At 43.0% G+C, this 13,625-nt stretch overlaps 1 protein-coding gene across 2 annotated transcripts in view; it reads left to right on the top strand.

Moving 5' to 3' along the window:
- Positions 1-13,467, top strand: part of MYO1H (myosin IH) — a 43,868-nt gene extending 30,401 nt beyond the window's left edge. For both annotated transcript variants that reach the window (XM_026114584.2, XM_064521883.1), the window contains 17 exons: positions 573-619; positions 1,213-1,293; positions 1,760-1,865; positions 2,106-2,223; positions 2,592-2,705; positions 3,685-3,761; positions 4,360-4,428; positions 5,120-5,204; positions 5,783-5,942; positions 6,838-6,921; positions 7,402-7,495; positions 8,274-8,329; positions 8,887-9,022; positions 10,029-10,096; positions 10,518-10,615; positions 11,645-11,744; positions 12,699-13,467. In XM_026114584.2, the coding sequence (XP_025970369.1) occupies positions 573-619; positions 1,213-1,293; positions 1,760-1,865; positions 2,106-2,223; positions 2,592-2,705; positions 3,685-3,761; positions 4,360-4,428; positions 5,120-5,204; positions 5,783-5,942; positions 6,838-6,921; positions 7,402-7,495; positions 8,274-8,329; positions 8,887-9,022; positions 10,029-10,096; positions 10,518-10,615; positions 11,645-11,744; positions 12,699-12,722 (1,517 nt within the window). In that variant the 3' untranslated portion in view covers positions 12,723-13,467. The remainder of the gene's footprint in view (positions 1-572; positions 620-1,212; positions 1,294-1,759; positions 1,866-2,105; positions 2,224-2,591; positions 2,706-3,684; positions 3,762-4,359; positions 4,429-5,119; positions 5,205-5,782; positions 5,943-6,837; positions 6,922-7,401; positions 7,496-8,273; positions 8,330-8,886; positions 9,023-10,028; positions 10,097-10,517; positions 10,616-11,644; positions 11,745-12,698) is intronic.
- The last annotated feature ends 158 nt before the right edge of the window (positions 13,468-13,625 follow it).

Here is a 13,625-nt window from a genome sequence, read left to right as displayed (position 1 = left end):
AATGTGGGAAATACTAACCTGATATGAAGATGAATTATAAAACACCTGCCTTCTAAAGGTACTCTTACTCAATAGTCTAAAATGGTGAATGCAGTGTGAATTCCCAGGACCTAAATTTTCAGAAGGAAAATCTAGATAAGTTAATGTTATCCTGCTGCAGAATCTTGATGGTTTTGCAGGTTTGATGCCTATCTGCACTGAGCTGTGGACACATAAATTCTAAGTGTGTTGGCTTGACTCTGCTCATAGAGCAACAAGGCTGCCACTGAATGGAGTCAGACTCAAGAAAATATCTGTTCTTCAAGTTTTGTTTGATAATGGCTACAGCAGGAAATGGCGGTATCTCATTAGGTCAATAAATGAAGTTCACCATCATGTTCTAAGCACATCCACTGAGAGCCACTGAGAGCTCACTGTGTGGAGTGTTGCAGGCCTGTTAATGTGTTGAGGTTCTTGATGTAGAAGTAGACAACTGCCTTCTAGCGAGATTGGAGATCTCCTCTTTAAGCTCCTGAAACTTCTGTGCTAAAGAGTGTGGCATCCAAGAAGAACTGAAACTTTTTTTCTTTCAGGATTTCTTGAGAAGAATAATGATCTCCTGTACAGAAACCTGAAAGAGGTGAGAACAAAAAAGGGATACTGTTCTTGTAAGCTACCTTTCTTGAAGCAAAGAGATGTTTTGCAGAAGATGTACTTTACCTCTGTGGCAAGCAGGAACACAGATTTCTTCTTAACTGTGTTCTTTAGGTATTTACATGGAGCCTGTCTTGATCTGAGAGGATTATCCTTGGCTGAAATCAAAACCAATGAAAAGGCTCTTACTAATATCTGCCAGACAGAGATATGGCAATTACATAGTCTCGTCATAGGCTGGGCTGGATCTGGGCTGATGAAATTAAGAGGACTTGGACATAGGAAGTCAGGCTTCTGGCCTTAAACTCTGTAGATCGGTCTTTAATACAGAGTTCATTGTCCTTCTAAGAGATGTGTGCGACATCTAGCAATGAATGTGAATGCATGTGAAAGGAGTCAAAACAGATGATTGGAGAGATCACTTCTGGTTTTTGATTTTTATGACTCTTAGCAGAGAAATGCAAGCAATAATCTCTAGTGCTGAATGTCCTTACAGTTGTGCTATTTCAGCTTAGATGTATCACAGTTAGGAATATCATGCCTGCTAAATGTGGCAGCTTTTCATTTATCCTGTTTCAGGTGCTGTGCAACTCTAAAAATGGCATCATTAGAGACTGTTTTTTACTATCAGAACTAGACAACAGGAGGAGGCCAGAAACTGTGAGTTTCATCTTTAGTCTTAACTTTAAATGTAAACTTAGCTTCCTAACACATGATTTAGCCTCCCTTCCTGTCCTTAGTCTTGAATTCAGTGGAATTTTTTGCTGGTGTTACACCCCTGCTAGCTTCCTGAATAGTCATATTGCTTAGACAGCAGCTAGCAATGTGACACATCTTAATATTGTTATTAATGTATCATTCTAAAAAGAGCTCTGTGCATAGCATCCAGCAATTTTTAGTTTCTCAATGGCTACCTTGCGTGTCCAGCTGCATGGCAGGGATTCAGATCTTCCAGCTAAGCACCCTGTCCAGATAACTTATAGTTAGCTGTGCTTCTAAAACTCTTTGTGGTGATAATGTATAGATCAGCCTTTAACTTACAATCTAAGATCGGTGCAGTGAATGAGTTGATTTCAACGTAGCGGTTGAGTTCCAAGGCTAAGAGAGATTGTCGATGTCTTTTTAGGTTGCAACCCAGTTCAAAAACAGCCTTACAAGTCTAATAGAAATACTGATGTCCAAGGAGCCGTCTTATGTTCGATGCATTAAACCTAATGAAAACAAGGAGCCTGGTAAGGTATTGGGCTGAATGCACAGTTAAGGTAAAGGAATGAAGAAAGGGAGGCCTTAGCTTAGCTGTGGCTAGGTACAGCAGACAAAAAAGTATTTCTTGGTTAAGTTAGCAGCCAAGAAGTCACCTTGGGTAATCATGGATTTAATTCTTTTCTCCTGTTTTCTGTCCCAGTATGTGGAACACTGAATGAGCTTTTACTGATCGTATTTACCAGTGACTATGTGTGTGCTTGCTACAGGGAAGTTCGATGATTACCTGATCCGGCATCAGGTGAAGTACCTGGGACTGATGGAGCACTTGCGGGTGAGACGAGCTGGCTTCGCATACCGGCGGAAGTATGAACTCTTCTTGCAAAGGTAAATGGAGCTGTTCTACCCTCTAGCCAAGAGGAACCTGCCCTTTCTGATCCCTTGCGCAGTGCTCCCATGAGGGCTTCAGAGCAAGGTTTTTTTAAATGTCAAGTCTGTGATCTGAGATGTGTAGGTATCAGCAGATGTGTGTCTCTTCCCCCCCCACATTTCAAAACATGTAATCTCCAAAGGTTTTTTCGTTTACTTTTTGATGGGTGGGTGTTACAAGTGTTTGTTTGTTGTTGTTTTTTCCCCCGTATCCATTTCAATCTGCTTTGACATCATCTGCCTTGAATAAAGCTGTAGCACTTTCGGGGAGGAGGGCATCCCTCAAACCTGAACTGGTTTATGTTGATGTCTTGCTGATCTTTTAGGTATAAGTCCCTGTGTCCAGCTACCTGGCCACACTGGCATGGGCCAGCAGCTGAGGGTGTGGAGAGGCTCATAAAGTATATTGGTTACAAGCCAGAGGAATACAAGTTAGGAAGGTAAGCTTCCTTTCTCTGGCTGCGATCTCTGCTTGTCGCCTGCATAGTGCATGCTGTATTTGGTAGTCTGTTCTGTCCCCGAGTGCAAGCCACCATGCCCTGCTTTCCTGAAGCTGCAGCGTGCTGCCATGTGAACAGACCCCTTGAGCTTGGCTCCTGTTTGACCATGTGAACTGGGCAGACCTGCCTGGGTCTGGAAATCTGACAACTTCTGGTTAGTGACTTCTTTAAAACAAGCCAAAGTAGACTAACCCCAAAAGCATACAATGCACAGAGCAAGGGGATAAATAAAAAGTCTATATGCATAGATTTTCTGTTTATTCACTCCTTCATATCTCCATGGAAGCTTGAATCTAGCCTAGTTACTTCTGTCTCTGGGTTAGGAGAGATGGGCTGCCTTGCTTCAGTTCCGGGTCTTCCTACATCCCTGTCCTGTACATGCTTGGGCAGCCTGAGGCAACTTGCCTGTCTTAGGCCTGGGAACTTTTTTAAGGCCTTTGCAACCATTCCTGAACCACAACTTTGTCCTTTTCCTGCCAGACAAGACATGAGCCAGTCAGGGTTCTCTTACATGACCGCTGGCCAACAGAATCTGTGAATTAATTGGCTAGAATTATAGCTAAGAAAAGGAAGCCTGTTCTCACTGGGTTTCAGTTGTTTATCCTGAGCTCCACAACTCCTGGGATTCCTGCAAGTTTCCCAGTGTTGAAAATTACAAGTTGTCTATAAGCAGAGCTACTCCATCCAAGGCCACTGGGATCTTGTGCAGTAACTATTTCTGCTTTGCTTCCTTCCCTCTCCCTGCTGCCCTTTGGAAAAAGTGCTTGACAGGATGTGCAAGTTAGGGGAATGAAGAGAAATAGTTATGGAAAGAGATGTAACTTCTCAGTACTACAGCTAGTTGGAGGACTTCGCCCTTAGTTAGAGCAGCTGAAATGATGGCTCACTATGAATAAGCTGTTCACGGTCTCTTTTTCAGAACCAAAATATTCATTCGTTTCCCAAAGACTCTGTTTGCTACTGAAGACGCATTTGAATTAAGAAAGCACCTGCTAGGTATGGTTTCAGTTCCGTTTATCGTATAGACTGAAAAGCAGAGCCTGACTGAACTATGTTGTGGATTCTGGGCTCCAGATTCGTGTAGCAGATGCACCCTGCGGAGAGCTGAGGCCCCTAGTCTGCGTAGCCCTAGAGAGTCCCAGGAAACTTTCTGCGTTAGTCTCTTTTCAGGATGGGGAAAATCACTAGCTATATTGCTTGAGTTCTGGATACGTCACTCCTTCAGAGCTCCTTGCTGCTTCATCTCCTTGGTCATACTAGTAACATTGTGCATGTCTAGATGCAATAAGTACTTTTCCCCCAGGATTGGGATGGCACCTGTCTTGTAAACAGGGCATTCTAGTGTTACCTTTTTGTACCTGCTTGAAATGCATAGTGCAGATCAAGGGCATATTTTCCTATTCGGGTTATTTATGTTCCTGTTTCATTGGTGTTTTGGCACCTTAGTTCAGTATGCAGTAATTGTGGAGGACCCTCTGTGGCTGTGACTGGCACCTGGTGTCTGAAGGAATTTCTCACTATGAGTTTGGGAACGGAGCTCCTAAATGCTGTGATGCTGTAGATACAAGCAATGTCTCTCTACTTTTTTTTCCAGTTTCAAGACTACAGGCCAAATATAAAGGATGCCTTGGGAAGAGAGAGTACAAGAAGAAGAGAGAAGCAGGTACAGGCGTTGAAATCAAGGGTTCTGTTCTCAGGGCTAAATTTTCCAGTCAGAGTTGCAGCTTTGGGAGGTCATGAATCCATTTTGCTGCAGACAGCACTTACCGCTTCCCCACAGGGAGTGTTAGCTACGGATGTTAGGTCCAGATGCAGATGACAGCTGTATGAAGAACACTCCAAGAAGTCTCTTTACTCCACTCCCCATACCATGTGCGCCTCTTGGCCTCTCTTCAGAACTGCAACCAGTTCTGTGGGGCAGCAGCACCCTCTGCTGTGCATGTGAGGATGTTTTAAGATACTTGTTTTAATTTTTTTTCCCTCTTATGTTTTAAGAACTTCTGTAGCTTGGTAGGGAAATAACAGCTTGTCCATTTGTGATCAAGCAGTTTTATATAATATTGCAGATTAAAAGACTGGTTTCCTAGGATAGGCTGCTTGCCATATATAGGATACAGTGGGAACCTGAATGGTGACCCGGTCAGGCACTGCCGTGAGGTTGAGCTCTACAATACAGGTGGTGCTGGATCAGCCAGTTACTGTGAAGAACAAAATGTTCTCGACTTCTTACTGTAAAGATCAGCTGATGAGAAGAGCTGCAGAAGAGCTAGTTATAATTTCTGCTCTGTGAATTCACAGGATACCATGACATAGGACCTCTAATACTAATACAAGGACCTGATTAATTCTTGCAGCTATCAAGCTGGAGGCTTGCTGGCGAGGGGCACTGGCACGGAAAGAGGCCAAGAAGAGGACATGGGCTGTTCAGATAATCAGGAAGTAAATATCGCTGTGCGGTGGTTGAGGGGAGGGTCACAGCATGGTGACTATCTCTGGACAGCAAGCCCAGAGTACTGACAATACGCTGAATCAAAATCACTTCCTTCATGCCTATTTCTAAGCTACTGTTGTAGTTACCAGGACGGTTGCCAGATGGGCTTTATCAGAAATGCCTGTCACCTATTCATGAATTTCCTGACCTACTTGTGCAAATTTCTGTTACTCTGCTAGTTCAGTGGCATATCCCAGAGGATTTCCAAACCGATTATTGCAAGCTTGTCCATTCTCCTTGTATGTGATCTTCCCTCTCCACTCCCTTAAGCCCAGCTCTTGAATACTGCTTCAGAAGTGAAAAAACTTTGAACTCCAAATCACTGTATTTTGATCAGTGGAACTTGGAAAATTTTATTAATGTTTGACATATTGCAAGGCTTAAGATTTTCGTTACTGTAATACAGGTGACTGCACCCAAGTGTCAGTGATCTGTTAGCCTGTTTTCTGCCTTTTATGATTTCCCTTTCATTTTCATTGATTTCTGAACATAACATCTAAGTTCTGTTTGGTGATGTTTTCTGTAGATTCATAAATGGCTTCATCAATCGAAAAAAACCTCTTTGCCCAGAGAATGTTGAATTTGTACGGCTTGTACAATATACCTACTTTATGAAGCTCAGAGACCATCTTCCAAAAAATGTCTTGGACAAGAGCTGGCTCCAGCCTCCTTCTATCCTAGAAGAGGTGAGTTCCGTTGCAGGTTTGGTGAGTGGTGAAGGCGGCTTCTGTTATACGGTCATTTGTATTTACACTTCATGAATGAAAGAGCAGTGATCTGCTGGCTTGTCCTCTGTTCAGACATGATTGCAGATCCTTTGAAAGACCCCGAGATCATTTGTGTGGGCGAGGGGAGGAAGGGAATGGGAGGAATGTCACTGTCACTTAAGTTCCTGAGGGAAAGGAGGGAGCTTAATGCTTTGTTCTCAGCAATAGGAACAAAGGTGCAGCATCAGAAAAGTGAACTCATGAGGTCAGTTAAAGACAAAATCCTGCAACCTTTTAAACTTGCAGTGCAGGTAGAAACTTGTAGCCTTAGGGCTTTGGCAGGACAGGCATCCTCAGTGCACAAGCTGGACAAACTTAAATTGCTTCCAGCAGAACTTTCATTTAGAAGCAGCTGCTGACTGTTGTTACTGTCCCTTTGATCCTGCTCTTAGACTAGATCAAGAATAGAAAGATCACTCCCACACTGGCTGTAGCCAGTGCTTGGAAGATCAGGTGGGTAGAGGAAATTGAAAAGCTAAACCTGAAGGTAACATGAAGAACAATGCTAATGGCATGCTACCGGCTCTATGCTGTGGGCTCATCTGCTGGTGACAGATGCTATTTGCTGCTTTCAGTAACTCCAGTAATAATTCAGCCGCGTGGTGTCCTGCCTTTCAGCTGTCGTATAGGCATTAACAGAAAGCTATTCTGTAGGTGGGGCTTTAGGCTGCAAGAGCTGAAATGTACTGTCCTGTCAAATGACTACTGGATTTCTGACTAGATGTTAACAAATGTTTGTCTGTTGCAAGCTATTTTTAGGGCTGCAGCAGAAGCTGTTTGCACAACCGTGTTTTTTTGTTATTATTTTTGGTAGACATCCGAGATGCTGCAGAAAATCTGTATTAGGAACCTAGTAAGAAAATATTGCCGAGGAGTTACTGCGGAGAGGAAAGTACAGGTAACTAATATGTGAAATGTGAACATGCAAGTTAAAACATACTGTGTGCCTCTTATGTGCTCTTCAGAGAATTATCTGAAACACAAACTGTACTTTTTAATAGGCCACTGCTCCTTACACTGAACAAACACTTCTGAAGCTGGAGTCCAGTGTTCACATTTCAGTAACACTTGAAATGTGCAGTGCAGTTATACAGATGCACAGGTCTCAATCTTACAGCATGTAACTGCATCTCATATAAGCAGAATAGATCCATAAATAAGAAAGGATCTGCAAGACTATTTTCCCCTACTACCTCTTTGTGTGCTATAGTACAGGAATAAACTAAATAAGCTTAAAATGAAGAAGTGTGGCATGAGTCAGTTAGATATTGCATGAGTCAAAGAATAATACTGTCTAGCAGTGATGCCTGCATTATAACTGCTGATGCTATTAATGGAGAAACCCTAAGATGGTAAAGGGTGTTCCTTCTTAAAACAGTTGCAGCAAAAAGTTGTAGCAAGTGCCATTTTCAGAGGGAAGAAGGAGGGCTACCTGCAGAGCATAAACCAGCCTTTCATGGAAACCCGACTAAGTGAGTACATAAACCTCCTGAAGGATGTGGTCCTTGCTCAGGAAAATCCTGTCTGATAAAATAGATTCAGTTTCCAAGAGGAGCTCCTATCTGTCAGAGGCAGCCTCTCCTGCTGGATTCGGCCCATGCCATGGGAATTCCATTGCCCTGTCATGTTTAGTGGTCACTGTCAATCAGTCTGCTAGACTTTATTCTCAAACTGGGGTTAGCTGGAATCCATCTTGGAACAGAGAGCCATAAACCCAGGTGAAATCCCCCATGGGCTGGGAGTGACCTGGGACCTACCTTCAGCATGCTGAATGGAGCAGGGACACTGAGCTGAGACATTGTAGTGCAACATTGCTAGCTGTAGGGGATCCAATCCTAAGGATTGGGGCTGTTGGGGAAGGAGAGATGAATTTGGGGGAATCTGTATAGTCAGCGTTAAGCACATAAAAAGGATGAGAAAAGAGCCCTAATGGCACATTGCAAGGGAGAAGGCTCTGGAAGTTCTGGTAGGGTGCAAGGACAGTGGGTGGGTGGTGGGTGAAAGTCTGGGCTCACTATTGGAAAAGTCAAGTAACTCATGCTTCAAGTTACTTTCAGGCAGAAAAATCACTGAGACAGGTTTAGGAAGAGTTGGACATGAACACTTAATTTAGAAGGGAGCGTACTGTACCAACAGGATACAGATTAACAGGATTAAGACAACTAATGTAGCTGTTTAGCTTTTTGCTGGTAGGGGTGTGAGCAGTCCATTGCCTACACTCAGTTTGTGTCTTTCTGGTTTGCTTCTTAGAAGAGAACGATATAAACCCCAAAGTATTGCAGCTAATCCATGGTGAGAAGATCAAGGTAAGTAAAGAAAATTGGAATTTAGCAGCCCGTCAGCAGGCATTGCTGCTCTTGAACCATCTGTGTTCCAGAGTCCTGGCAGACAGCCACAGAGACTGGAGCAAGCCTTGATGCCTGCAGCGGTCTGGAAGCCACTGCTAGGTGGCAGGGCAGAGAGCAAGTAGCAGTGTAGTAGCAATTATGTCTTTGCTTTTAAACTGGAGACAGGTCTCAAAATACACCGAGACAAAAAGATGATTATTTTAAGTGTGTTTGTTAATAACAGCTTAACAAGCATCATTCCTGACTGAACTATAATCGACAGTAAAAGTGCAGATGTGTGCACTGCGCTTCCCATGATTATGGCACAGAGGGCACGGGCAAACCATTTTCTCAAAATAAGATTCTATCATCTGAATTTCAAAGCATAAAGAAACGAGATTATAAGCGGGTGGTGGCAATGGCCACTGTAAGATGTAGATCCCAGCTGCACAGAGCAGTGTTGCATGTTCCTGAACTGCCTCTAGCACAGAGCCCTGCTATAGTGAGAAATACTAACACTAACTTGTTGTTTTCAGTACGTGACCCCCGTGGTAAAATATGACAGGAATGGCTTCAAAGCACGAGAACGGCTACTTGTTCTGACCCAGTCCGCAGCTTATGTGGTAGAAATGGCCAAGATCAAACAAAAAATAGACTATGCCACTTTGAAAGGTAATGGTGTAAGTCACTGTCAGATTTTTTCCTTTCCATCAATGAACTTGAGGGTGAAAAGACAAACTTCTAAAACTTGGTCTTTGAAAGACTCTTGAAGCAGTGTTCTACCTGACAGCATTCTTTCCTGTGGCTGGCTAAAGGGTCTGCAGATCAGCATGCAGTTTCTTAAAATATTTAAGAGCAGGAGGACATAGTACCTTGAAATACTTAAGAGTATGAGGACTTCCTTTTATGCTGAAATGGGTAGGGGGGAACTTTCTTACCCTATTTTTTAGGTATTGTTTTAATTTTGCAGCTGGACTGAACTGTAGTCCAGGGGTAGAATCTGTACTTTATCCCTCCTCCTTTACTGTAACAATCTACTGCTGTATTTTAGAGCAGAGTAGGTTTTCATAGAGACACAGCCTTATCTGAAAAGCAAGTACCAACTCTTGTTTCATTCACCCCTCAGAACCTTTCTGTTCATGAACGTTCAGCAGTAGTGGGTCTTAGGCTATCACCTCTGCACTCTTATGGTCACTTTTTGCTTGGATTAGGGAAATAGATCTGTTTACTAGAATCAAATGGTGGTTTGGGGAGGGACAGGGAAAGTGTTTTTCAGTGGGAATCGAAATTTTACCTCGGAAGAACAGTGATTATGCTAGTTTCATAGATGCATAGATAATATGGAAAGGTCTGGGCCAAACATTTAATGAATCATGCTTAAATACAAATGAGTTTCGGGTAAATGGATGACAGTTAGATCTACAGAATGTATTCTGAAGACTTAAAGCAATAAAACTATGCTAATTCTTTGAAGGTATCTAAGCTGGGGGATAAAATTCCTTTGCACGTGCAAAGGTACAGAGTCACTCTTCAGGAATACGACTTCTTCTGCAAACAGGACAGAGCTTGAGTCACTGCCATTGCAAGAACAGTGCCCTCCTTAAACTGAGTAGATGCTGATCATGTTGTGTAACTGTCTTTGGTTGTTTTTCCTCCAATTCTTGCATTTCTTTTGAAGGCATTTCTACCAGTAACCTGAGTGATGGAATTGTAGTCATTCATGTTCCTGAGGACAACAAACAGAAGGTAGGAAGTTGAAATGTAACTACTGTGTGCTTGTGGTTAGAAACAGGGTCTTGTAGCCGACAGTTTTAATATTTTCCTGTGAAATACTCAGATACACCACTACTGACATTTACTAATACTGTAGATCTGTTAGTCCTTTAAATTCATGTTGCCTCATTATGAAAGCTTTCACTTTCCTTGTTAGAACCAGAGTTGCTATAAATCCTGAATAGCCCTAGGAAAGGCTTTTTAACATATCAAACTTGTATGTGATCATTTGTAATTGATATGTGGTGGTTGGTCATTTCTGTACAACAGTCACTACTCTGGTATTAGAAAGGAGTTTCCCCAAACTGGGGAAAGTTTCTCCAAACAAGAACTGTTGACTAGCTTGCATGCTGATGTAACACCAGATGACTTTATGCCTCTTTCTTGTTTCCAGGGAGATGTGATACTTCAGTGTGAGCATATCTTTGAAACAGTCACTAAACTCTGCATGCTGGCCAATAAGCAAAATCTTGTTAAAGTTGTGCAGGGAAGGTAAGAAATGATGTAGAATGGATAGAATCGTGCAGGCTGTATTTTGTGTCAGAATCTGCTTTAAAGACTTTTTGGTCTGGACTACTTGGGTCAAAGCTATTTATGTCACAGCAGCAGACACTACCCTGTAAGCTGATTAGAGATCTGTTGCAGTAGCACAGCTGTTCTGGTGACTTCTTTTCATTGGCAGTGGGGAAACAAGGTGGGACACACTGGAAGATAATATATTAAAAATCATTGCAGCCCATTACCAATTCTAGCAAAGCTTGCTTCCATAATGGTTGTGATTGCACAGTTAGGTGTACTGCTCCAAGAGTTGCCCATGAAAAACAAAGTTGTTAATGGGCGACTGTACTTTGAAAATGCTTTCCCCCGCCTACTGTTGTAGCATTACAAGCAGACCTGTTGGATCTGGCTGTACCCACCAGTCTCCTACTCATGTGACCTGTGCATGAGGTTTGTGCGACTAGTGGTTTTACAATAGGTCTCATCAGAACCAGCCCTGAGAAAAGCCTGGTGGGCTAAGCCTGCAGGTCATTTCAGGAAAAATGCTTCTCTCCCTAGAAGATTTGAAAGGCCCTAAAATGTGACTGCTGAACACAGGAACCTTCTTAGCCACACCACCAAGCTAATGACAGGTGATGCAGTTTGTCTCTTAAATCTATACATAAATTGAAACTGTCATATGAAACCTGTACTTCTATTCCAGCTTTTTTCTCTGGCCTTTGCATTTCAATTGTAATTAGATTCTGTGTATTCAATAGTTTTCTCCAGGCCAGATCTGCTTATCTTCTAAAGCTTAATTGCACCAGGAAAGATTCTAATGCCCAGACCAGGCAGGCATGCTCCATTCATCAAATCCTTCAGGGTTGTGTGGTATAATGCAATTGTTTAGGAAATTTACCTAAGCTGGAGGGTTCTGATCTTCTAATCTAACAAGATTTGCCAAGGGAACAGAAATAAGGGGGGCTTAGAGTAAAGCCTATTTTGAGGAAAGAATCTAATGAGTAATTCTCTGTCTACATGCAGTCTTCAGTTTCGTGTTGGCTCTGGGAAGGAAGGGACGATGATTTTCACTGTTGGGCAGGAGCCTCAGATCTTTAAAGCCAAAAATGGACAACTAACAGTGGTAAGGTTTCATCTAAATACTGGGAATATGACTTGTGCTTTCTCCTCTGATGCTCAGCCCTCGTGGAGAGCACGGCTAACTTTGTCTTGCAAGTGCCTGTTGTATAAGCTCCTCAGAAAGAGGCCTCCATTCCTCTTTCAGAGAGCAGAGATGTGCATGACAAAACTACCCGGTCAGCATCTGACCTACATAAGATAATGAATAATAGATGGTAATCACCCTGTGAGGAGTTGCAGCTACTCACCTTGCTTGTGAATTTCCACTCCTCCTTACTCTGCCAAGCTAGCACAGGAGAGGGATCAAGAGCATCTCCTGGCTTGTTAATTTGGAGAATTCAGCCTGAGCCTGAATTCAACATGCACCTGCAAACGTAGTCTTCTTTCTCTACCTCTTGCTGCCTCCCCTAGCCAAGCTGTATCTGAAATTGGTTCTGGGGTGGGGGGAAAAGCAGTTCTTATAAACCAAGCAGGCTATCTGAGAAAGATCTGTCTGATCTAGGGGCAGCCCCAGCAGCACTGCTAGGGAGGAGAGAATGAATTCTGACTCCATACGTAGCTGCAGAAAATGGGCTGGAGTGGAGCTTTACTCCCTGCTCTTGCTCATGTTCAGGCAGGGAGGCATGTTAAAAGTGAGAACCCTGCCTGTACCAGCTCCTGGCTGCAAGCCAGTAAACAAGTGTGGAAGGAGGGAAAGAAAAGATGTAAATCTTTAATGCTGCTTCAAAGGTGACCTTAGCTGTTTGATAGTTAGCTGAAAGCTCCAAGGAAGAATTAGGTACTGAGGTGCAGTACTGCTCAGGGCACTGGTTAGCTCTCTCCATCCCCAGAGATGAAGGGTGTTGGCTTTATATGCCAACAGTTAAACAGAAACAACACAACCCTTTTTACCGCATGCAGGGAACCTGAAGGGCATAACATTTGTACTTGTTAATGACTCCTTCCTTTTTCATCCCAGGTGTCAACCCAGATAAAGTCTTGATGAGAAACAGGAACTGTTCCTGGTCCCTGTCTTGGCTAGGAACAGAAAGGAACCTGCAGGATGAGATCAGCACCCACATCTCCACTGGAACCTTTGATGCCATAGGGCTGCTGTGATTTAAGAGTTTGCTTGCATCTTTTAGGTTCTTTTTTTTTATAGCTTAAAACTATTCAACTATAGCTAAGTAGATTCCATTATGTTGCTATAACATTCCAGTGAGCATTGATGCTAGTTGCACGTTGTCACAGGGACATGTTTAAAGCAGATGTTGAAGTTCCAACCTGTAAAATGTTGGTCTTTGTGCATGCAGTAACGTTAAAGCTGAGAACTCAGACCAGTCAGGAGAAGGATTCAGGTAGAAGTAAAAAGCTTTTCTGGCTAAAGTTTGAGTCACTGTACTGAACAGAAGAACTGCATAAAGTGCAGATCAATGATGTTAACTCTGGTCTGAAAACCCCTTTTCTCCCAGGCAGACTGGCAAAGCCTTCAAAACCAGCAGTTAGTCCTTTAGTGTGCAGAGATGTGTTTAAATGTAGCAAGAATAAGGCTGGCACTGACCTTTGAGTCAGTGCATCAGCATTTGAGGCTGCTTATCTGGAAACCTCAGCACACAGCTTTCTTGTCTACTGTGGTGTGGGATAAGGAGATCTTTCCTCTTGGAGTAACACTGTCCTTACTTTTCCCTGTGCAGCAGTTAGGCACAATGCAGTCAGACTGAGGCAGTGGAACTGGCAATATGAAAGCTGAGCAAAATTCCTTAGCTTTGAGAGATGCACCAACCTGATGCACTCCAGTTCTGAACAAATCAGTCTCTTCCTGCTTCTGAAGAACCTTCATCTCCCTCCAAAGAACTGAGATTTTGCTCCCTCCTGAGAGGGCGAGTGCTCTGTAGTAGGAGTCACT

Source organism: Dromaius novaehollandiae, chromosome 17 (assembly GCF_036370855.1).
Source record: "Dromaius novaehollandiae isolate bDroNov1 chromosome 17, bDroNov1.hap1, whole genome shotgun sequence".
Classification (NCBI taxonomy): Eukaryota; Metazoa; Chordata; class Aves; order Casuariiformes; family Dromaiidae; genus Dromaius; species Dromaius novaehollandiae.
The sequence above is the reverse complement of the archived record's forward strand: the minus strand, read 5'-3'. Positions and strand labels throughout refer to the sequence as shown.